Here is a 23,801-nt window from a genome sequence, read left to right on the forward strand (position 1 = left end):
TTTTCCCTTAGTATTTCCGAGCGCCGCCTATAACTATCCGGCCGAGACTGTTAATTTCAGCCCCAAATTTATCCTCCGGTTACCCCCGCGGCTATGCTTCCAACATGCCGAAGACCGATACGCAGGGAATTGAAAAGTTTCGGTAATTACGTCTTGACTTAGAACCTAACTTTTTGGGATGTGTATAAAAACAAGGCATATCTATCGAGTGTCTTCGGCTAGAAAGAGGAAAGAAGATAATCTACTTACAGCTTCTGATTATATCTGTTTATTAGAACATCAATTGGTACAAGCACATTTGAAGCAACTACATCAAATAGCAAATATTCAAACAAAACACAATGGAGAATGAAATCGACCATCTTCTCTGGAACGCTAAGCACAGCTTGTCGTTGCTAGAAGGACCCTTGGCCAATGAACTTGACGGCGTGCTTGACGTCAAGTCTACCAAACTCAGCCCTGTCTACAAGAAGATCGAAGAGACAATTCAAGTGCTAGACAAACTTCTTATCACCTTGACTCCTCCCCATTTGACTCTTGTCGATGGCATCTTCGGTAAACTCTACGTCCACAAGAATTTCCTCCACCAATCGTTAACAAGAAACAACAGCATTCACCAACAGCAAAGTCCTGCTATGTGCAACTGAATACAAGCTCGCTGATCACATCCAAAAACTCCAGCCTGTTTCCATCCAGGACTTGGCCAGTGCTGCTGGTGTCCATGAACTGGGTCTTTCCCAGGTCATGCGCTACCTTGGAGAGATGGGCTACTTCACCCAGGACCCTGTCACAAAGAAATTCTCCAACAACCGCCTTTCAAGCCTCCTCCTAAACGACCACTGGACCACCTGGATCGCTTGGGCCGACTTCTTCCCCCGCGAATACTACGACCTCATCTCCCATCTCCCCTCACAATTGAAGATCGACCAGCCCAAGACCGCCACCGAGCTTTTCTACAAGACAGATAAGCCAATTTACCAATACCTTGCCGAAACGGGACGAGTAGCCGAGTTCCACCGCGTGACCAAAACCGGCAGCGTGGCAGAAGCCCCAGGCCTACTCAACGATTATCCGTGGAATGAAGTCTCTTCCGAAACTATCATGGACATTGGCGCTGGCACGGGAGATTTCATCCGTGCATATCTGGAGCAATACCCAACTGCTACTGCAGGTGCCTTTGAACTTCCGCAGACTGCTGACGTCTTGCAGACGCAGATCCCAGCGGACGATCCGATTGCGAACCGACTAGTGGCTGTGAACCGGGGGGATTTCTTCAAAGATGCGATTCCGGCAGCGACTGTCTACCATCTGCGCTGGATCTTACATAACTGGAATGACGAGGATAGCATCAAGCTGTTGAAAAGAATTCGCGAGGCGGCCGTTGTAAAACCAGGGGTGACTCGTGTGTTGATTGTTGAGTCTGTTGTGTTTGAGGGCCGGTTGGGCCGCGGAGCCAGGTATGCAGATATCCGGATGCTGGCAAGATGCCGAAGCAAGGAGAGAACATTGGAGGAATACACAAACATTGCGACGCAGGCCGGTTGGAAGGTAGAGAGGGTGGTTTCGCCTAGAGGATGCTTGACGCAGATCCTTGAGTTGAGACCATCTGGTGAGGTGCTGGATGGCAATGGGCATGTGAATGGAAATGGCACGCTGGAGATCTGATTTTGTGATTTACTGGGTTGTACTTATCTGAGTTAGCTTCTTGGTTTTAAATTGGTTTTTATTTTTCTTCTACCCCCGCCCGTGGCATTCCGGCTGTGGTGATTTGCCCTCCCAAACAATTCTAACACTTGCCATTCTAGTTGTGAGATTGTAAGCAACGTTATTGGATCATATTTAGTCTTAGTTTCATGTATAATAGATCAATAAGAAATCAGTCTCGAGAGTCAGTATTTATCACTTGTGCGGTTCGGCTGATGTTTGAATACTCCTTGAGACACTCGCACAGTAGACTACGAATAAGCTTTAGTTGGATGAAAGATATGAAATTAAATAAGGATATAATTCCCTATCATACTCAAAGCTATTGAATTATTCTATTAAAGGAACATAAAACTAATATACATATGCCTGCTACTATTAGGCCTCTCGGCACTCTCCTCCAGCAAATCTACCGTTATTTACATTTTTTCTTTCGTAACACGACAAAACCTGCCAAATTTGACACTGAGAATAAGATGCCGCCTTCGTCTCGTTCTCAGAGTGAAGAGTCTCGCTCAAATCTTCTTTCGTAATTGCGCACCGCCCTTCATAACACGAGCAGTGCCTGTCAGTATACCTCCCATGATCATGGTAGCACCCGCAAAACCCATAAGACCAGTGAACTTGTCTTGCTCGCGGTCCTTGATCGCTCCTTCAATGGGAAGTCCGGTCAAGGCGCCTAGCGCGATGGCTAAGCAAAAGCCACCCAGCTTAACACCGATTTCGTCGACCTTGTCTCCAGCAAGAGCCACAACACAGGGAGGACCCAGACTGACGAACCCACCGCTGACAAAGCCGTAAAGCAGCGCAAAGACAATAATACCGGCCTTCGAGGCATGGAATTCAAGAGGCAGCCAGAATGCAAGGACTAGAATACCAGACAGGCTGGTGACAATGGCCATCATGTTGAATTGTCCAATACGATCACTGGCCCATCCAGGCACGATACGACCAACCAGAGAACCTGCGTTGGCTATAGCCAGCGTATATTCAGCGAAGTCGGCCAGACCGTGGAGGGCCGCCATCTCGGGCAGATAGTTGAGAGGTGCAAACAATCCCCACATGGTGAAAAAGCAGCCCAGAACGAAGAAAGCCCACGGCCAACTCTTGAAACCGCGAAGACCGGAGCTTTTGGGGGCATCGTCACTAGACTCTTCTTTGCCCTTGGGAGGAAATGGCGTTGAGCAGAGAAGGTTAGCAATTAGCAGCAAAATTCCCTGCATGAGGGCTGTCCAGCGAACCGCGGATGCGAAGCCAACCTCCTGAATGAGACGGGGAAGCATGCATGGGTAAATGACACCCCCTATGAGAGTAAGCATTGGAAGTTACGTATAGGACTGTTTAGCGACTTGCGAACTAACCTAAGCTGCTACCCGAGGATACAATGCCCACCGCCAGACCTTTCTTAGTTGAAAACCACTGGGTTGCCAGTGCCATGGCAGGGAGACACAACCCAGAGGCAGCAAATCCGAAAGCAACCCCTTGAGCCAGGATGATTTGCCAGTATGTGGTGCACAAACTCATCATACAAACTGAAAAAACTGCCAGGATGCTGAAAACGGGAAGAAGCTTGCGACAGCCATAAACGTCGATGAGCTTGCCGATGGCGGGCCCGAACATAAACAGCAGGAAAATCTGCAGGGTGGTAATCCAGGCTAGATTGGCAGAGGACTCATCCTTCAACAGGGCCTCCGAGTAGTAGAGCTGGAACATTCCACACCTGTTCTCACGTCGTTAGTTTGGCTAGAGCTCCTTGAAGTAGCAGGATCTGTCACATACGCGTTCACATAGCCAAAGGAGCAGAACTGGAGAAGAAACGAGCCGACAACACACAACCACGCTTTTGTGCCGCCATCTGGAGGGGTACGGTCAATGGTCTTTGAATTGACAGGGGTTTGCTCGCAGTCGCTAGATGAGGAGCGGAGGCCAGCCGAAATCTCAGGCCCAGCCACGTCCTTGGGCTCCATTCCCGCGGTAGATATTTATTAGCTGGCTGTCAAGCAAAGAGATGTGATCAGTGGGAGTAGATGAGGTAAAGTCTGAATTCGTCCTGATGGATAGACCCAATCTAATGTATGAGAGAGTTTTTCTGAGAGAGATTATGGAAGAGAACAAGATTGATTGTACGCCATTAATATTCCTCTATGAACTGTGCCTATCGAGTTCGTCATTCTACAGGTACCGACCGGACATTCAAAACTCGGCGGAGTTGGACTCTCGGGGTGTGTCAGCCGGAGCCGGCGGGGCTATAGGAGTGGTAAGGTAGGTAGATACAGAGACAGATGGCGGAGAAGGAGGCAGCATTTCTGGTGATCTTCCTAATAGGCTGTTTCGTGTTTTGAGATGGACGAATGGCGGACCACCAGCTCGGCCGAGCTAGCTTGACTTGCCGCCTCGAGCGCCTCTCCATGCCTCGTACACTTTGCCAAGCCTCCAGACTCCGCGTGCAGTGATGTGGGTATAACTACATACAGATTCCTGTATAGTATGAGCATTAATGGACTGTAAGAATGTTAAGCGAACGCCAGTCGAGGATGGCCAGGATTGCGACCGGAGAGGTTTGTTTGCGCTTCTGCAGGTATACAAAACAACCCTCAACACCACCAGATCATGTGGCGTATTAGGTAATAGCCTGATAGGGTTCTAGGTGTCACGTGCATAGACTGAGTGGCATTTAGTGTTTGGTATTGTCAGGACCTTCTTTTGATATGACACAAACTTTTGGGGCCCGCGTTAGAATCCATTTGAATAGCAAATTTTGTTATGCACTATACTATCTTGAGTATGTCAAAATGCGGAAAAGTATGCATGTGATTTTGGATCTAGCTTTTTTAAATATTGGCGGCCACTAGGCCGTCGCCAAGAAACCTTTCACAATGTCGATTGGTTGGGGAGAAAATTCGACCAATAAAAGCACTTTCATTGGACCCACTTCAAAATTACGCAAATTGTCAGATTTGACATGGCAAAGCCTGTCATGTCAGGTTTACAATGACAAGCTAGGTCAGTAATTTTACAAAACCCTAGTGGCACCGTGGAATAAGCAGTAGGATTCTTAGGTAGCATCTGCAGAGAGATCTAGATCCCACCCCTTGCAAAGATTGACAACGTGGTGGTTAGAAGGCTAGGCTCCAATGTAGCGATGTTTCGGCGATGAGTACCTCCAAACACGAGATAATCGCCAATCCTGGCCTTCGTCGGCAGAAATAACCTCCATTTTTCAACCTTCTAGTGCTAGATGCAAGCCATTCCAGATGTCTACCAGGTAGCACCATGTGCTTCCATACAGTAGTCGAAAATAGGGCAAGATGATCCACATGACCGAGCGATCTTTGTCGATCGCACGACGCTAGTTCGGATGACGCATTCCGTTAGGTCGGCCGAAGCACTAGCTCGGCCGAGCTACCCTGGTCAGCCCCGCGTTGCGGTCTCCGGTCGTGTCAACCAACACTTTAAACAAGGGCGAAAGCGCCAATTTTCACCATTACAAGTGCTCATGGGCACCCGACCATTTTGGGGGCGTTGGGGGGCGTTGGGGGGCGCTGTGGGCACTAGGAACGAGCGTACTAGGAGGTAAGCTGACTTGACTCTGTATAAGACTCGAGCTGACATGCAGTCTGTATATTTACAGCCCCCAACTAGAGCCAAGTTTCGAAAAAGTTTTCTCAAAAAGCACAGACTGAATCGATTGTCATGCAATCGTGATCCACCTAAACATCCCACCGAGACCTGACCAAGCCGTAATTCCAGACACAGCCATTCCAATAATGCTTCCAGCCCCCGTGTTCGACACGGATACGATCAACTACGATAAGCAGCTAGCTGGTCAGGCTGATAGTTATAAACAAAATGCACCGATTGGGATCGGATGAACCTGAGTGCACGCCAATGGAAGCGAATATAGAATACCGTAGACGAACCCAGGGTTCCTTGTAACACTGCACGGATATATGCATCTGCCGCGTATGCCTACCTTGATGTATCTTGAGACCGTAGATAGGATATAGGTTTTTTCAATTATAATAACAGCTGAGTAAGCGCAAGGATACGCTGATGTCGGAACACAACAAAATAGCTATATACGACGTTTATACTCTGATCAGATTTCGATCGATATTTGAGGTAGCTGCTGGTGAAAGGATTACGCCGCAGGCGAATCAAGACCCTGCAATTAGTCAAAAACGTGCCAGATTAAGCCGTCAAAACCCTCATGGAACCCCGGACAGTGCACGTGGAGGAAAATTACACGTCATCCCTGACTCCCCCCGCGGGTCCACTGGCGATAGCTGTGGATGAGGTAAACACTCAAGGACGTTGGTGAGGGATGGTAAATTTGTTATAGTGAGAGCGATGTTACCGATACCGTAATTACAGCATATTAGATATAGACGATGCTCGGGATTAGTCATCTTGAGTGTTTCTTTAATAATTGCCAATTAAACTCTATGATGGTCAAGATTATTGGGTACAGCGGCCCCACTCTGGATATGTACTCCGTAATTACCGGATCAACTTTACATGAAATTACCATGTCAACGAAATCTTACGCCAACACTCGACCAAATCATGCTAATATTTCTTGGCCTAGCCAGTTTCCAGCCAGAGCATTCTTATGTTGTTTCTATTCGTAATTGTTTATTCTCCATTCTACTTTTCACATCTCATGCTTGCAAATCAGCGGGTCCTATCCAGCCTCCGCGTCTGAGACAGCTTAGTTGTCAGCCGAAATGAGAGCCAAATTAATTACCAGGACACCCTTGAGAGGACCCATTTTTGGTGTAGTTGTTTACAGCCGGTATCCGTCAAGCCTAGCTACTGTCAAAACGTCAGAAAAGTCGTCAGGAAAGTCGTCAGGAATGGTGTCAGCAAAGGCTTGCACTATTCCCCTTCGTATATTTTCCGAGAGGCAGGTCCCTCCAGATCTTATAAGAAGCTAGTGATTTCCCCGCTAGGGGATTATCAGATCATGAACCCTCGCTCCTTGTTCTTCTACCATAATGACTGCTGTGTTCAACGCCACTTCTAACCCAAGCACCGAGGCTAATCCAGAGCAAAAACAAAAGCTTCGCTCAGCCTGTAATTGTTGTCACCAGGCGAAGGTGAAGTGCTCTGGAGGCTCTCCATGCTTTCGGTGCGCATCTAAGGAGCTGTCCTGTTGCTATGGTTTCCAGAATCGAGGAGGGAAACCAAAAGGAAGCAAGAATCGAAAGACCATTGCTAGGATGCAGCAGATGCGATTAAACTGGCTGGCAGAACAGTTCGAACAGCCTCGGAAAGATCAATGTGATTTGGATTTCAAGTTCCCAGACTCCTTGGCCTTCTTGTCCAATACATCCCTCACTAAGGAAGAATCTAGAATGGTGAGTCGCTTTCAATATAGTTTCAATGCTTGTAGCAGAGATTAAAACTACTCTGTTTTAAGATACCTCCTTCGCCTTCACCCCCCGAAAGCTCAACAATTGACCCAATCAACAAGCTTCCAACCAATGAAATCCTCAGTGACACAGCATCTTCGCCTGGGAATATTGACCCTGGGATAATCGACATGGGGGATGTAATCCATACAGCGGGGAACAACGACTTCTCCAACCTCGCAATACTGGATACCCCTCTCTCATTCACTGACGAAAATTTCTTCTGCCAACACAGCGATGGGACCACTCCTCTCGACCAAAATAACCCATTTATCGACCCTAATATCCAATACAGCTGTGCATGTATCCAGAACCAAGCCTCCAACGTGACCACGCTCCATAAACTCTCCTCCCACCGAGCAGAAGTCTTTGAACGTGTCGATTTGACTATGAAATCCATCACATCAACCCTCAACACCTGCACCCAATTTTTCGGCTGCACATTGTGCAAAAAGACTTACTCCTCTGTCTTCCTAACCCTTTCCGCCATCCATCTCATCTTCCAACTATTCGAGCTGCTTATCGTGGGGCGTAATGACAACATGGAAGCCGTCGATCCGCAGAATATTCTGTGCTATCTTGGTGACTACGAAGTGAGCAAAGAGGAGGAACAGGCTATTCGGAAAGTGCTACTAAAAATGGCCCTGTCAAAAGGGAGCCACACCCTAGCAGAGTTACGAAAACTTGTTAATGGGCATGAGGGTTTGATTTTAGAGGTCCCAGATTCAGGTCTTTCTTGTGAAGGAAATACTTTAAATGACGCCCCTGGTGGTCTGTCAAATTTTGATCGAGAGTATATTATTCAATGCATTACCCAAAAAGAGAAAGTGTTGGAGGCTTTCTTGACATGTATAGTTACTTAGAAGATCATGAAGTCGAATATGTTTTGAAAAGGAAACTTGACAATAGACTTGGATTTGTGTTAATTTAGTTGCTAAGTTTCCTTGACGTACGAATAAAGTAGAGTTTTTAGTGAGTTATATAGAAAGTAGAACCGATAGACGTTTGAAATACTACATGAAAACAATAGACCCATTTAGCAAATATATGTGTTCAGGAGCCCTATCAACATTGAATGAACGATGTCATTAAAAATATAAAAGGGCAGCCAATCCATATAAAGGCTATACATATTAGCTGATTACTGGACTGCCGAACCAGTAAAAGTGTATTATCTATAGCTGGAGTCAGGGAAGTTGACGATATCCTTCCAGTCATACTATAGGTGTTAGTTGAAGTGACGCTTGAATTGAGAGTGGAATGGATGGTGTGAATGAAGATGGATCAAACCAATCGCTTGCGGTGAGAATAATGTACTTTGGGGGGCCTTGACAAATGCATATGAAACTCCTAGTTGATGTAATCTGTTATATCGTCGGATATAATGTCATATACTCCAAGATACTAGAAGCAAAACTTGTACTACGTACGATATCGATGTGGATTGCTCTGAGACCGGCGCTAGGAACCCGTCTATATACTGAAATACTTTCCGATAGACGATGGATTTAAGTGTCGTAAGGAATACTTACATGAGACAGCTTTATGCGTGTGTAACTGCCTTCATCAACGGTAGACAAGCTGTCAATAAGTTTGCCAGACATCATTGCATTATAGATTTAATCGAGGCCTGTTTTCTATTCAGAAAATATTGGTATTGCCTGTCGAATCAATACTGGCGGACGGGAAATAACACTTAGCAAGGGAAGAGTCACATGAAAATTTTAAGAAAAAGGGATTGTCTTTCACCTGATTTCTCCATATGTCAATCTGATTCCTAGAATGCATGAATTGAGATTGGGCGGGTGACGTACCACATTTGCGGTTGACTCATTTTTTTCGGCATCGAGATATAAGCATAGCTACAGTTTCAGCTCTGGCTGACATTGGCTGTAATTTGTATAACCTGAATACCTACGTCCCGATGAAGTGCACAGAAACCGAGCCGTAGTCTTTGGACCTTCTTTGACCCTATCGTACTGTATATTACTCTATGGTTTCTTGATTTCACGAAGCTTCTCCTTTCTGTTATAGTCCAGATCGTGATACATTACGCTCTCTACTTGGTAAATCACAAGGTGTTCTGGAACCAGGCAACTTTTTGGGCCGTAACAGGAATTTTGATTACGGGTTTATTAATCGACAACCGTGTCCACAAGAACGATCCATGTTTGCTCCGAGTCCACCGGTTAGCTGTTCTTGTAGCACGGCTGAAAACTGACTAGTTACACAACGCAGAGTCCGGTCGTAGGACAATTTGACAAGTTTTTCCTTGCAGTAATTCGTCATTTTCTTCTTTCTTACCCCCCATCTTGCAGCCTGTGTGATGAAGCAAGACACGCATGCCATGTTTTACCGCATTTATAGCAGTCAAATATACCGATGAAAAGAAAATTGATGTATACGGGAAAGTTTAACGACATACCCGAGTAGTGGAGACACCTCAACTAGACTCGGGGGTCACATTTTCTGTAGCCCAGTAGGGTCAGGTAAGTCGCCTTGCATAATCCTGACCCCGCGGTTGCGATTCTGCCCCTTTGGCTGAGGCAGAATCGGGATTTCGTGAGCTGGTTCAGGTATTTCTGGAATCACGCCACTTACAGCCCATTCCATGTCTGCTCTATGACTGTGCAGTAGGTCCCTTTTCCGTATCGGTAGGAGGACAGTATTGACAATCTCGTGCGCGGTTAGGAGCAGCCTCTCGCGACTGATTTTGCTAGAAATGGCAAGCAGAGTGTGTAGAAGAAACTCTGTGCACAGATATTCCAACCGCAGACTATGTAGGATCATGGCAGTTTTGATCTGTCCTGCCCTCTGTTGGGCTGAGTCGTATTTCATATGTGACGGAATTGACTGCCAGGTCGACTTTAATTTTCGTAGGATGCGTCTGAAGCTAGCGTTAAGATGGATTGAAGGTATATTGATTATATTACTTACCCTGCCTTTGCCTCGAGGTCTGGCGCTGGAGGTCTAAGTTTCAGCTCTAGAGCCTCTTCACGAATCATACACAGCATTAGTTGTACTCGCTGTCCAGAAACTGGACGTATGGTTTTATCTTTACTCCAGCCATCTGCATCTAAGTTCTCGTGAGATTTGAGGAGCATTTCGGGTGTGCCTGTAATCGCAGAGTCTGGCAGATCAAGGGGCATTTCTATTACGCAGAAGTGGCGACTAAGATGAACAGGTCTATAACCAGGGCACTATTAGTGAAAATGATATGTACTATAGCCTAGGCATAAGATCCTACCGCGATGTGAAACTGGCACACACCTTGTCGTGATCATGGGCCCAAGCGATCGCTCTTTTCCGAATCTCAGTCATATAGAATAGCATAGAAGGATCATGCTGGACTCCTCTATGGAAACCCAGGGCAAAAAGACTGACGACATGCTACCTACAAGCCGTAACGCATGGTATGAGTCGTCACCAAAGCACCATGTAGCGAATAGGATAGTCAGCATCAGAAACCATAGCGTCAGATCGTTCATAGCACCGAGATAATCGCAGAACGATTCACACTGGATGCAAGCTTGAAAGGCCCGTTGTATTAATGTTTTGCGATCTGATTTCCACGTCTCATGGGCAGATAAGCTGAATGACATGTCATTTTCTCCACCTAGGTATATTCCAATTTAGCGCACAGTATATGCCAATCATCTCCCAGCGCAAAGCCTGTGTGGAGAATGCTGATTCCAATGCGCCAGCAGCTGCAGTGGGAGGAAAGACAGGGGGTAAAGAGGTTCGCTCGAATATTTCTCGGGATATCGATTCCAGATTTAGAACTGAGCGATTATTTAATAAACTTCGTATGCTATTATTTGTTGCGTTTCACGCTACCTCGACAAGGGGTCCATCAATGTATAGGTCTGTCTGTCTCAAGAATCGAGAAGCTTTCAAGAGGTACACCAATTTCGGTAACCAGTTCCAAAATATCATTCAATAATCTTGCTCCTTGGGAATTTGTTTGTTGATTAGGTGGAGAAGGCTGAGGTAGGGCTACACTAGTCCTTGTCAGGGATGATGTATACGAGCGATGCGGGTGGGGAGTATTTGGATCCGCAAAGGACATCAAGTCCCTGTTCATATTAACCAGCTCGTAAGGGCTTGAACCTGTTGCGATCGACCTAGGAGCCTCCTGTTGATGCGGCGTTTCCCGGTCGCTTTGGGGCGTGAGCTGTTTAGACATCGGAGCTGGATGGTAATGGCATTGCTGCTCGGACAGCTGGCGACGCGCACACCTCCCACACACTGGTCGTCCGTGATCGCATCGAAGTTTGGACTTACGGCATGGCTCACATGCGGACAGTTGGCCGTTGCGTCGGACCCTATCAGTCATTATGAATTGCCCTTGGCATGAAAGGGTGAAAAGGAGCCCGTGTAATGAGGGTCGGACTCGTGCGGTCCGAGTGGTGGCTTGGAGTGAAGACAGGCTCCGACGTTACTTCTGGCCGGTTTCTGGTGACGAGCTCCGAACCTGAACGAGACGAGCCGAGCTCCGAAGCCGACAATGTACGGAGTAAATCTCAAGAGGTAACTCTTAAGGCAGAATAGATAGAACGGTCAAATCATACTATATATACACGCAAAATTCTTTTTTCGCACTTCTTATATAAGCAGCTGTCGTGGCACCGTTATATTGTTTTTCCAATTCCGGTCCTACTGTTTTTTTATTTCGGTCCGTAATTATGCCCCCTTTTCAGTTTATACCACCACGATATGCCTCTTCAAGGACTATTGGCTTCTGCCCAGAATATTCTAGCTAATACAGACCCAATTGAGCTTTTTTGGCCCCGGAAAAGACGTCGTCGACCTTCGCAAGATACCTGTTTCTGTCAGCGTTGTCATCAGCAATGCTCGGTTGATTCATTTATTCGGTTTGAATGGGCCGGAAGGGCATATACTTATTGTTGTGATTGCTCTGCATTGCATTATTTTACTAATCTAGACAACTGCCAACTTCGTATATAGGATTTTCGTGCAGCTGATATCATACCTTCCAGCTCCGAATCGGCCGCCTCAGCCCCAGATAATGCCATTCCATGTCAGGGCTGTAAGAAGAAGTACAGCCGTCAATCGTTTGAGAAGACATTAGTGAGCGACGTTATCAAAGTCTTGAAAAGATGTATATCATGTCGTTCGGAAAGTCCCGGCCCGTCACGATCTGCTACAGCTGTTTAACCCCTCGCCCTTCTTTGCCTCCCGTGGCCGAAAATATCATTGTAACTGCTAGTAGTGTTGATATCAATATATTGCCAGTGCCGTTAATCAGTGACTTGGGACAAATAGACGGGCCAGTTGGTCCGAATTTAGAATCGGCCGCGCCAAACCAGCTACTGGATCGACGGGGCCGTACTCCAATTGGCTTTATTTCGGAGTACTTTCGACGTAGTGCACTCAACTGCTGCCGTATGGACGTCTAGTGTACATAGTGTAGAACCCTCCACTGGATGGCCGAAAAAGTGACAACTTCAACTAAAATAATACAGCTCCACGTTTTAGTCGTTGTTGAAAGCAAGGTGCTGTTCAACTACCTGCTGTAAAGGCACCGCCTGATGATCTTAAGGAGCTATATATATCAAATAGCGGCCCGGTTATTGCTTTCTGGAAGAAGATTCGTTTCTATAATTCGGCATTGGCTTTCACTTCAGCAAGTTATACAGCTGATAATAGAATTAATGACGGCTTTATACCATTCCAAATCTATGGCCAGCTGTGTCATCTGCACGGCCCGCTACGGCCTGCAGAAGGCACTACGCCAGCTTATGCGCAGCTTTGGTTTTATGACTAGGAAATGGCTCTTGATTCCCGCATGGTCCGGGCCAATGGGCCGCAGGGCTCTAATGTTGACGTTCCAACATTGAGTATGCTGCCTGATGTTACAGTCCTGCAATCCGTACATCGGTGTGTATGTGACTGCCCGTGAACAGCTTATTGCTTTATAGCACTGTTCTACCCCTGACAATGTATTGTTGACTGCTCAACTACGGCTGATCCAGGAGGTAGGTAGTGATCGTCGTCGTGAAAATCTACCTACAGTGTCCGAGGTTGCGGCCATTATCCCAGATATCGGTCCGATCTGGCACCAAAGGACATTTCGGGATATGCAGCTTCAACTGCGGTCGTCAGTACCTGGCGTTACAGGCTTACAGCGTATTGATCCCAGTCATGTGGCATATCTGTCGCTCCAATACATTCTGGTATTTCCCCACGATGATACGGGCTGACACTGGGGCATGCGGCTGGCGGACCGAACCGCGCATCACGATGACCCTGTCATGCCAGTCGACAATGAGGATAATGCTGATATAAAGCCCGCAGACGCTGCAGGCCTGGAAGATGATGTTGATGTTGATTTTGCAACTGTGGAAATATGACTTCGTAAAACGGCCGGAACCTAACCCTCCGCTACTTCCATGCATATCGCGTGTTTCCTCGCCGTACTGAATTCAATACGGTTCTTTGTGGTTGCCATCCCTTGCAACAGTATATTGCTGGTGTGGGCCACTATTGATCAGTTGAATTTGAAGTGGATTTTCACAGTCAATCCGAGCTGCGGGCCGATTTATATTCGGGTAATGCTCATACAGCTGCTATATCAGATGCGGCTAGCGACGAGTTAGGTAAACGGGTTATACTACCGTCCAGTTATATTGGTGTTATCTATATATTTATTATTTAGTCAGTTCAACGTCCTAAAGCTATGAAGATCTCGTTTTAGTGGACGCTAGGGGTCTTTAGGGGTCTAAGCACCTACTACCCCGCGCTGCCTGCCCCAAACTGCTCCCAAAACGTTCAGATGCATACGCGTTCCTCGCTCTAAGCTGCTTAGTTGAACTATATAATGTGACTAACCCTGATATTCATTAGCATGAAAGGGTGATTCGGGGTTGTACTTGCCCGTTACTCGAAAGTTAGTGCGTGAGTGCTGGAATTAATAAAAGTTGATAGGTTGTCGATTAATGAATGACCACTATATATATACTATTACCACACACTTTTTAGAGAAAATTTGGTAATCTCGTTAGGGAGAATTGGGGGCTGAGAATGATTTTTAGCGTATCTGTTAAGATGTGTGTATAGGGTGGTTATTGACTCGGTAGTGAAATTGCCAACACTTTTTTCCAGCACCCACGCACTCGCTTTCGAGTCTCGGGCGAGTGTAAGCCCGGTGTGCATATACAGCTTATATAACGTACCTGCAAACACACCGTCATGTGCAGATGGGGGGATGAATATTTAGCCACGTAACTCGGCTGTTTACCGTGGGAGGACATTGTCGCTTTACCACTTCGAGATCATACTGCCCTACCCTTTACAGCAGGCTTTCAGCCTTCCCGCTATTATTATGCTGAAAAGAAAGGATCGACATTTGTATTTCACCATAAATAAGCTTTGATGCATGCGAAGCCACTCAAAAACATCCTTATTCATGAATTCACACCACTTGCACGTGTAATAAATTGTGAGCCGAAAATCCTACCTGTATGGGGTAGATCTCCGCAGAAAGCTCCGCCAGATCCGGTCCCAACCCTACAAAATTTCGATTGTTTATGTTGATTTCTGTCGACCGAAAAACCACTACACCAAAAAGGGGTCCCCTTATCAGTGAGGGTGATTAATTTGGTCCTTACTGGCTGACAATTTCTCACCTAACTCAAGCTTATGAGGCCGCCAATTATTTATTTTGTTGACATAATTGCTCATGCATCCATAGATTGTTTTTCAGATGCAACCGCGGGATTACTTGCTAGCCTATCGCTTTCAATCCTTGCAATATCTACTCCAGATTCTATGAAAATTGCGGGGTTTGATATTCAGGAGGAGTTTAGGGTTCGTTTAAAATTAAAAGTCTTGTAGCTTCATCAGCACTAACAATCATGCCTGCCGGTAAATCGCCGAAATTAGTAGATACCCAGAGTCGATGAAACACCAGGCTAGGCCTACTGGTCATGAGAGCATCCAACGCCTTTGTCTTCACATGTTTTGTCTTTAAAAGAAAGGACTATCAGCTGAAAGACTTTCTATGTCCATTGCGTTGCGACCAAGTTCCTCGGTATGATGGTTACCTCCAAACTTCGAGAAGAGATCTCGTTCTCTATAAATATCTCCTCATATGCTGTGTTTTGGAACTGACAATAGTATACACATGTAAATATTATTCTCCACTATATCAGCATTTGATTCCCTGGTTACACATCGACTATGGCTTTCCTCCGCGCCTTTACAGCATTATCAACTATAATGTTGATAATGACTTCGGCCAAATCGGCATCGGTTTCTGTTCCGCGTAGATCCAACAACCCTGATACAGATCCATTCTATCAACCTCCTGCGGGCTTTGCCTCACAGAAACCTGGATCCATTTTGCGCGAGCGTAGTATTACAGCCTCCTTCTTCGGTTTAATACCCGAGCCCATCGAGACACACCAGTTGTTATACCGCACTACAGCCGTCAATGGTTCAGCAATTGCTTCGGTGACCACCATCTTCAAGCCATGGTTCCCAAAGACAGATCGCTTTATTTCTTTCCAAACTGCATACGATAGCTCTTCGACGAGTTGTGTTCCTAGCTATCAATACCAATTAGGAAATCCTCAAACCGATCTGATAGCGCAACTCGAGTTTTTGATTATCCAGATTTACCTTCTCATGGGATACATTGTTGTCTCGCCGGACTATGAAGGACCTGAGGCTGCATTTGCCCCTGGTCGCCTCGCGGGCATGGGTGTCTTAGATAGTATGCGAGCTGTTGCAAACTTCAAAAGCACACTTGGCCTCAATACTACCTCGCCAATGATTGTCGGTACCGGCTACTCTGGTGGCTCCATCGCAACTGGGTGGGCTGCATCCTTGCATCCCACCTATGCCCCCGAGCTCAATATCAAGGGTTGGACGCAAGGTGGCACCCCGGCAAATCTCTTGGGCACTTTGCTAAACATTGATGGCACTGTGTTTAGCGGCTTTGGCCCAGATGCGATTGCTGGGCTTTCAAAGTCAAGTACCTATGGCGCACAACTTGGCCCCATCATTGATGAATACTTCACTTCGGAGGGCAAGTCGGCAATAAGCTATACAGAGTCCAACTGCGCCATCTCAGATCTGGTCAACTTTTTCGAAAAGTCAGTATTATCCACCGACATTCAAAGCTTAGGCGATGGGCTTCTTCAAGATCCCACCATTGCATCCATACTAGCAGAGAATGTGATGGGCGTAGTTAAAGACGAAACACCCACCGCCCCAGTCTTCGTTTACCATGCCAGCCAGGACGAGATTATTCCATACTCTAATGCCTCCACTCTCGTCGACTCTTGGTGTAGCAACGGCGCAAGTGTCAACTTCACTACTTTTGCTAGTGGAGGGCATATTACAACCGAGATTTTGGGTATTGTGGATGTCGTTGAGTTCGTTGAGGCGGCATTCGCAGGGAAAACCACCAGTGGCTGTGCGCACAACACGGAGCTGAGCAGTGCTCTCAACCCAATTGCTCTGGGGGCTGAGATTGAGCCGATTCTAATTGACCTCGTTACCATTTTGACCACTCTTGGTAAAAGTGATTCAAATATCAGCAAGAACATTAGTATACTGAAAAATGTGGTATAGAAATCTGGAATCGCCAGTTGCCTGGACTCAAGCCAACTATTGTGGCCGTTCAATCAACATTCCTATGTCGGGAAATCAGAGGAGTTCTGAGAAGAGGTAGTATTCAGGGTCTTGTTTGATTGAATGAGAATCAAATAGCAGTAGTGTTGAATTATTTTTATTTGCCTTTTTTATTCCACAACATGCTGGCATGTTGTATGGTGATAGTGAAAAAGTAATTGCTCGAGTTAACCCAAGTGCCCTAAGCGAATAGTTTAGGTCTAATGAATAAACTCTTAAGTTATCTAGAGAGTATACTTCTTATTTGTAGATGCATTCTTCTGGTAACGCTACACTGTACTTTGTGGTAAGCTTCAAAGCAAGGGCGATTATTTCTTTAATTTTGATTGCTAAACCCAAGCCATAACATTCATAATTTCCCTGATCAGTTGTAAGGTGCCCATGTTGTTTAGTTCATAGCTGCTAAAAATAAAACAAAAAGAGGAAAAAGAAAGACGACACGAATTATTTGTCTTTTATAACTCCCGAAACAAAAACCTCGATCCATAAAAATTACGCTACAGCATCACTAAGATTAATATGAATGCATACTGTCAAGCTGTCAACATTGAGGGATTGCATGTCAGTATGAAGTACTCTCAATAATAGCCGTAGAATAATACCCATAGTGTGGTACACGTGGGACAGCCAACCATATCATCCTTTCATGACCATTCATAATCGATGATTCAAGTATGAGAACATTTCACAAGCGACGAAAAGTATTGGAGGACAGCTTCTCCTCCACCAAGCTCCTTTAAAAATGGTTCCATCATCAAATCGGGAATCGGCCAAAATTTAAGACCTCAGCATGCGCTCAACAATTTGCATGTGCCTCCTCTTCATGACAGGAATCTCCCTAGCTGCTGCGCCTGTATCGCAACTAGACGCCATAGACGCAACTAAACATTAAATGTACAGGTCAAGGAGAGCGGTGTGGATCTTAAAAACCAGCTTGCTGCAATCAGTTACTCTGCGTGCTTCATTCTAAGTCAGCCACGTGCGAGTTCCCTTCACACCAACCACCACATAATCCACCAAGAGGAAGCAACGGTAGGTTTACCATCGTTTATATTTTCAAGTATTTCCTTGCTTTATGTAGACTAATTTCCGAACTTGCGAAAATCTTACTGGTCCTATGACTTCGGACGGAAGGGAAAGTTGGTAGATAAAGTCTGGTTCTTAATATTACTACTAATGATGCCAGCGTCAAAATTTCTCTTAGCGAAGATATTTGATCAAGTAACAATAGAAAGCCGTAAAGTAATTCATTAATTTCTGTATCGTCGATTATTCTCTTCCGAATTTCTCTCAAATTCTGTGGTTCACCGTCTTGTCAACATATTTTATCCAGTAATTATATAACTGTGCACTTACCTGCCACAATTTCCTTTCCTTGTCCATATGCTGCCTTTGACATCCTTTCACATCTTTCAATCTACCCTGTGAAAATATTTGACTGAGCTTTGCACATTGATTATCTTGAAAACTCTGAAACAAAGCCTCCACACCGTTGATCATTCCAACGTACCGTAGCGTGAGAGCCTCAAATAGGCAGTGGCTCATAAACCCTCGTTTTCGATGAGTGGTGTCTAACCGCATTCATCCTTGTACTCAATATCAGCACCCTTATCAAGCAGCTGCTTGACTACCGCCTCGTGGCTATTCTCAGCAACCCATGAAAGTGGTGTCTAGCCATATTTATTATCCTTGGACTATACCTTGGCACCATTGACAAGCAGTAGCATGCAATGCTAGAGAAGGGTATGAGACGATATACCCAGAAAAGTATTCAATGATATTTCATAATATACCGGTTGTTGAGAGTCCAGAGAAGACACCCAACGGAATTTCTCATCATATCTGATGCGCACTATTGTGAACTGCCTTATGAGATTGCCTCATTAATATGGGTTAGAACGATTGAGAATCTTCTTGAGGTCAAATAAATCAGTTCTTGTTAGCATTCCCCTGATTGCTCGGCTTCATGACGTTCATCGCGTCTTTCTGGGTATCATTGAACTCTGCATTAGACACTCTATCTTGTCTGTCCAAATGTAATTACACTACACCTCTTATTGGGACACGAAAAGAGCCTTTTACTGCTCAGTCTTTCGATTATTTTCCTGTACCAACACTTACATTCGCAGCAGCAATCCTTGTCCGAAGTCAACTTTCAATAAGACTGATATCGAGTCATCAGTTAGGGCTTCGCTAAGATTATTAATTGATCTGAGTCGAAAGATCTTCACAGTAGAATCATTCGTAGGAACTGATTCTTCATATAAGAAACCGTCGTCTTTGAGACTCATCTCCCTTCTCCGACGATGATGCTGGTCGCTTCGGCACGTTGTTCACTCGGGCCAATTCTTATGACTATTCCTGGTAAATGTGATCCGACATGGCTTGGATGTCGGCATATATGGCGTTGGGTGAATACGTTTGCAGCCACTCAAATACAGAGTTGGCAGGTTGGTCGTCTGGCTGCAAGTGGCCATCGGCGTCGCGCCGATGTTTCAAGATACGCATGCAGATTTCGGCGAAGGCCATAACGTATTCCGACATGTGCGGAATGAACGGGTCGGGATGTTGGAGATAGTGTCATCCCAGTTCAGGACGATTTTAGGCGTGCTGACGGTTCCATCGTCGTGGATGATGTTTGCCAGGTGGGCTAAGGGAGTATTCCGCTGGTCATAGCAATTTGGTTCAGGTTGTACCTGTCCTTCAACTTGTAATGTAGACTTAACGATTACGAGTGAGGTAACAATGAGGCACGATGGAAAATTGGACAGGAAATACGGCTGACGAGGGAGAGTTCCCGAAAAAGCCGAAGCTTACATAGATCAATTGGTAGGACATGACCAGAGGGTACAACAATGAAGCATCTAGTACTACCATTGATAGGAACAAAACCTAAACCCCATGGACCCTACATAGACGATAAAGCTCTAGGGCCTTTGCAATTTGTGAACGAAAAGGCTTGTTCGAAGTGTCCTGCACTAAGGTAGAGCCATAATGTGCCCTGGTTGACTGAACCTGAATCTGCTCTATTTCTTCCTTCTGGGCGATACTGTCCTCATTACCTCATGCAGTTTGTAAGCTCTGAGGGGATCTAGAGAGTCTATGACACCACATTGAACCAAGCAGTCATATCTCATCAATTGATGATACGGGTTCGCATTTCTTTCGATTAACTACCCAGTCTTCTTCTACACTTCATGTTTTGGGTCATCGGCAGTTCTCCATTCTTCGTTTTTCCATTCCCAGACAGTTTTGTAGTTTATGCCTTTGGTATAGTATCGCCTAATGCATGAATTAGCGATTTCACTGAATCTCGCCGCGGTGGCTCCTTCCATGTAATGACGTTACCAGGTGCGATTGGTTGGTTGCTCACGTTCCTTTGCAATCTCAAATTCTCCAGCGAGGCCTACGATAATCCTATTGTTCTTATAAACAGCGGGTCCGACTGTGTCTGCTGCGATGCCGCATGGTTCCGATGGCAGATGTGCGAATTGCGCGAATCCTAGGGTTAGGGTTAAGCTCTGGCTGCATTTCTCAATGCTCCATTGTTGTTCTGTAGGGAGTATGGTACCTCACTTCCGTCCAACACTCCCCTTTGCTATCCGCGGGTTTCATGGGATATTCATTGACCTGCTCCTTTGCCTCGCCAGGAATCAACCATTCCCTGGATATGCTGGAAAATCTGCGGATCTGACTGCAGCTGTGCATACCCGTAGGTCCATAGGCCTTGAGATTTCCTGATACCGCTTTGGCAGTAGAGGGGAAAAGAATGAGGATGGCGACTGGTACTTCTATTAGTGACCTTGGAAAGACTCAAAATTATGCTCTTGAAACCTATCGAGAATTCAGTATACCTAAAGTAGTAATAAGGATTGCGACGAAGGATAATCTAAAGACATACGAAAATAACTCGGGTTCAGGCTAGGCACCGCCTGCGGGTTTTCTGGGGATATAATTTTCCACACTGCATTGGGAATTATTTTCACGGTTCATTTGGTAGAACCTCACTTTGTCCTCGATCTCGAGAATCCCATACATAGTCTGTATGCTGTCGCTGGCATGTCGTCGGACATCGCATATGTAACCTGAAAGCTGGTCCACGGATGTAGATGGGAAATGAGGTAGAGCTCCCCAACTAGTGATCTCCTCGATACCCATTGACTCCGAGAGTTATTAAGATCATGATCTGGCTCATGGGATGATAGTCCTGGTTCCTTGCCGATGTTGAGTGTGAACAGTAGCTTCATACAACCATTAATCATGGCATCGTTGGAGACAGAAGCAGACAGGGGTAAACCGGACGTCTGGATGAGAAGATGAAGAGAAGACAAAAGCAGAGATTTTGTCTTCAGTTGACTGTCTGGTAACCTGAATCTCACCGAGGAAGTGGAGCTATACATAAAGAAAACACGCCCGACAGCGCCATGGCTGCTCGGTGCCATCTGAGGCCGTTCTACGAGGAGAAGATTTACAGAGCAAACAAACACATGCAAACGGGGAGAATTGAGGAGTCACAAATTAGAGAGTCATGAAATATTAATGTGAAACCGAATCTACTCCCGACCACTCCTGTATAAACTCCACCGGTATAGACTCCGCCGCCTACCATCAGCACCGCTCACAATCGCGATCCACCCTTGCCCTTGACCAAAATCCCGTCTTTCTCGTCATATTCACGTCCCCGCGTCCATCCATACCACTCCTTCAGCGTTACCTCACCACCATCGCCAGGGAAGAGTCCACCGCCGGTCCACCCTGCCTCATCTGCAGCGTATACCTTGCCTGGTGTACCCACCAGGCCAACAGGGAGTCTCTGTTCATGACCGCTCGCTTCCAGCTCGGCCTGCTCCAAGACAGGCGTCGCACATGCATCTGTCCCATCGAAGATAGCTTCCCACTCCGAGCGTGTCTTTTCTTTAAACTTCTTCGTAAAAATATCCCTCAGCGCTGGCCAATTCTCTCGGTCCTCTCGCGCCGGGACATCGGTCTTCTTCAACCCCAATCCCTTCAAGAGAGCTGCATAGAATTGCGGTTCGAGCGCACCAACCGCGAAATATTTCCCTGCATCCTTTGTCTCGTATGTATCATAATACGGACACCCGCCATCCAACAAATTCTCCCCCCTCGATGCATCCCACACAGGCTGTTTCATTGCCAATCGCGGCATCGTAGCCAAATACGCCGACCCATCCACCATATTTGCCTCTACAACCTGGCCCTTGCCCGTCGCTTGACGTGAGATGAGCGCTAGTAGTATCCCTAGAAAACACATTGCACCGCCACCTGCGAAATCACCCAATAGGTTACCGGGGGCATACGGCCGATCGCCGCTGCGGCCAAGCATGGAGAGGACTCCGGATACGGCGATGTAGTTGATGTCATGGCCCGCCATGTCTTTGTATTTTCCATCACGTCGGAAGCCGGTCATGCGACCGATGATAAGGCGCGGGTTGGCTTTGAGTAGCACGTCGGCTGGGGACAGGCCGAGGCGCTCCAGCACGCCTGGTCGGAAAGGGTCGATCAGGATATCGGCTTTGGCGAGGATAGACAAGAGGAGATCGCGCGACCGCGAGTCTTTTAGATCCAGACATATCGATGATTTGTGGCGCGTGAGATTGTCGCCGGCCGGTGCAGCGGTTTGGCCGGGGAGTCTATCGATGCGCAGTACAGAGGCGCCGTAATCTGCGAGGAGGAGACCGGCGAAGGGTCCTATTGTCGTTAGAGAGGGATGGAAGGAGTGGTGTGAGTTTGGTGTAGATTCATACCTGGGGCCAGTCCAGCTAGCTCGACAACCTTGACGCCGTGCAAAGGGTGATTCGTCCACATTGAAAGGTGTCTATAATTCGGTCGTAATGAAACAAACTGTTTCAAGCAATTGATGCTATCGGATCTCCGACATCGAAGATCCTTCTTTTTAAACAGAAATTGGAGCATTGGATAGTCGTAGGATGGCAAGTTTAGCCGGCCGCGGCACTCGGCAGCTCGGAGAAGCCATCGTCAAGGCATCGCGGGAGAGGAGGAGAACAGAGAGACATGCGGGGAAGCTGAACAACTGCGGTTAGTGGCGGGTGGATCTATAATGCCGAGGTGGTTCGCAATAGTTATTCTTATATCAATTATTTATTGTATATAACAACAGCGTTATTGATACTTATTAAGAGTCGAATCTGTCAATTTATAATCTTATTGACAGTACTCAAACTCTGTTGTGGAGCTCTTTAGGCTGAAGCTATCATCTAGTAAAAGTGCATTGTACAGGCCACGTGACTTGTACCCTATAGGTGCAGACGAGCGGCAAGGCGCGGAAAAGGTTCCTAAAGCGGGCTGATATAGTCCTTATAGGGGCTTAGGGGAGGCACAGCGCCTAAGGACGTGACTTGTTTAACAATGGTCAACGTAGGTTAGTATGATTAATTTCTTTATACGGATAGAGTGTCGAAGATAATGGGTACATTACTAATATACTTTCAAGTATTTCCTTAAGTGTGTGAACCTCTCTTTCGTGCACTTGCCTTTGGATTACTCGATCCTAAAAACAAGTTGAAACCAAACAAGCAAAAAGTACGAGAAGTCACACACTTGAGAAGCTAGCTTGAAGCATATTGTCAAAAACGCAACTGAGGATTGCATGTTCAAGAAATCCTTTAAGCATTATTTCCTCGAGATTGGAGAAAGAAATCCCTACTGTTGCACTATATCGGATAGGACGCTCCTTGAGCTCTGCAGATAAAATAGCCACTTACAATAAATTGAGTTCTTCCAACAACGTCCTTTATGATACTATTACCTGAATAGATCAACCAATATCTATTCTGCACCGGAATTCGAATCCGTATGATCGCTATCTAAATATATATGTATGTGATAAGGTCAATTGCTACTTGAGGTCTAGTTCACCTCTTGTATAAGGTCTACAACGATAAATATAACAAACTCATGGGACTCATCATCTGGACTTCGGGCTAAGGGCCAGCATACCACTTCTTCATTCTCCGCGGAGGTATCTTCAATTGATATCAATTG

The 23,801-nt window shown here is 46.1% G+C and overlaps 10 protein-coding genes across 10 annotated transcripts; 5 read left to right on the forward strand and 5 right to left on the reverse strand.

Annotated features, from left to right (window-relative positions):
* Positions 1-341: 341 nt before the first annotated feature.
* BGW36DRAFT_458947 (O-methyltransferase) lies at positions 342-1,665 on the forward strand (the record flags this gene model as incomplete). The annotated part of the gene is made up of 2 exons (XM_046222029.1): positions 342-555; positions 611-1,665. The coding sequence occupies 2 exons, from the start codon at positions 342-344 to the stop codon at positions 1,663-1,665; spliced, it is 1,269 nt and encodes a 422-aa protein (XP_046075570.1).
* Positions 1,666-2,219: 554 nt separating this feature from the next.
* Positions 2,220-3,671, reverse strand: BGW36DRAFT_424480 (putative MFS transporter; the record flags this gene model as incomplete). The annotated part of the gene is made up of 3 exons (XM_046219970.1): positions 2,220-3,007; positions 3,066-3,424; positions 3,484-3,671. The coding sequence occupies 3 exons, from the start codon at positions 3,669-3,671 to the stop codon at positions 2,220-2,222; spliced, it is 1,335 nt and encodes a 444-aa protein (XP_046075571.1).
* Positions 3,672-6,364: 2,693 nt separating this feature from the next.
* On the forward strand, positions 6,365-7,981 carry BGW36DRAFT_458949 (uncharacterized protein; the record flags this gene model as incomplete). Its single annotated transcript, XM_046222030.1, has 2 exons — positions 6,365-7,064; positions 7,127-7,981. The coding sequence occupies exons 1-2, from the start codon at positions 6,702-6,704 to the stop codon at positions 7,979-7,981; spliced, it is 1,218 nt and encodes a 405-aa protein (XP_046075572.1). The 5' UTR covers positions 6,365-6,701.
* A 1,267-nt stretch (positions 7,982-9,248) lies between these two features.
* On the reverse strand, positions 9,249-10,726 carry BGW36DRAFT_372391 (uncharacterized protein). The gene is made up of 3 exons (XM_046215470.1): positions 10,366-10,726; positions 10,056-10,304; positions 9,249-10,005 (listed from the first exon to the last, which is right to left on the reverse strand). Exons 1-3 carry the CDS (start codon positions 10,449-10,451, stop codon positions 9,579-9,581), a joined length of 762 nt encoding a protein of 253 aa, XP_046075573.1. The 5' UTR covers positions 10,452-10,726; the 3' UTR covers positions 9,249-9,578.
* Positions 10,727-10,788: 62 nt separating this feature from the next.
* BGW36DRAFT_372392 (uncharacterized protein) lies at positions 10,789-11,514 on the reverse strand. The gene has a single exon (XM_046215471.1). It carries the CDS (start codon positions 11,452-11,454, stop codon positions 10,972-10,974), a length of 483 nt encoding a protein of 160 aa, XP_046075574.1. The 5' UTR covers positions 11,455-11,514; the 3' UTR covers positions 10,789-10,971.
* Positions 11,515-11,834: 320 nt separating this feature from the next.
* BGW36DRAFT_290767 (uncharacterized protein) lies at positions 11,835-12,906 on the forward strand (the record flags this gene model as incomplete). The annotated part of the gene is made up of 3 exons (XM_046210785.1): positions 11,835-12,078; positions 12,414-12,532; positions 12,631-12,906. 3 exons carry the CDS (start codon positions 11,835-11,837, stop codon positions 12,904-12,906), a joined length of 639 nt encoding a protein of 212 aa, XP_046075575.1.
* A 3-nt stretch (positions 12,907-12,909) lies between these two features.
* On the forward strand, positions 12,910-13,342 carry BGW36DRAFT_356334 (uncharacterized protein; the record flags this gene model as incomplete). Its single annotated transcript, XM_046213760.1, has 2 exons — positions 12,910-13,023; positions 13,061-13,342. 2 exons carry the CDS (start codon positions 12,910-12,912, stop codon positions 13,340-13,342), a joined length of 396 nt encoding a protein of 131 aa, XP_046075576.1.
* Positions 13,343-15,368: 2,026 nt separating this feature from the next.
* Positions 15,369-16,718, forward strand: BGW36DRAFT_394904 (secretory lipase-domain-containing protein; the record flags this gene model as incomplete). Its single annotated transcript, XM_046217970.1, has 1 exon — positions 15,369-16,718. One exon carries the CDS (start codon positions 15,369-15,371, stop codon positions 16,716-16,718), a length of 1,350 nt encoding a protein of 449 aa, XP_046075577.1.
* A 3,248-nt stretch (positions 16,719-19,966) lies between these two features.
* Positions 19,967-20,936, reverse strand: BGW36DRAFT_424485 (uncharacterized protein; the record flags this gene model as incomplete). The annotated part of the gene is made up of 4 exons (XM_046219971.1): positions 19,967-20,060; positions 20,127-20,299; positions 20,355-20,560; positions 20,765-20,936. 4 exons carry the CDS (start codon positions 20,934-20,936, stop codon positions 19,967-19,969), a joined length of 645 nt encoding a protein of 214 aa, XP_046075578.1.
* A 460-nt stretch (positions 20,937-21,396) lies between these two features.
* Positions 21,397-22,604, reverse strand: BGW36DRAFT_290408 (putative isopenicillin n-CoA epimerase; the record flags this gene model as incomplete). The annotated part of the gene is made up of 2 exons (XM_046210761.1): positions 21,397-22,487; positions 22,544-22,604. The coding sequence occupies 2 exons, from the start codon at positions 22,602-22,604 to the stop codon at positions 21,397-21,399; spliced, it is 1,152 nt and encodes a 383-aa protein (XP_046075579.1).
* Positions 22,605-23,801: the final 1,197 nt, after the last annotated feature.

Source organism: Talaromyces proteolyticus, assembly GCF_021365285.1.
Source record: "Talaromyces proteolyticus strain PMI_201 chromosome Unknown BGW36scaffold_3, whole genome shotgun sequence".
NCBI classification, from domain to species: Eukaryota; Fungi; Ascomycota; class Eurotiomycetes; order Eurotiales; family Trichocomaceae; genus Talaromyces; species Talaromyces proteolyticus.

Excerpts from the sequence above, each read along its gene's own strand:
- BGW36DRAFT_372392 (XM_046215471.1), bottom strand. The coding sequence starts at position 11,454 with ATGACTGATAGGGTCCGACGCAACGGCCAACTGTCCGCATGTGAGCCA.
- BGW36DRAFT_372391 (XM_046215470.1), bottom strand. The coding sequence starts at position 10,451 with ATGCTATTCTATATGACTGAGATTCGGAAAAGAGCGATCGCTTGGGCC. Across the intron at positions 10,305-10,365 it reads TGTGCCAGTTTCACATCGCG|ACCTGTTCATCTTAGTCGCC; the intron begins GTAGGATCTTAT and ends CCCTGGTTATAG. Across the intron at positions 10,006-10,055 it reads GACCTCGAGGCAAAGGCAGG|ACGCATCCTACGAAAATTAA; the intron begins GTAAGTAATATA and ends CGCTAGCTTCAG.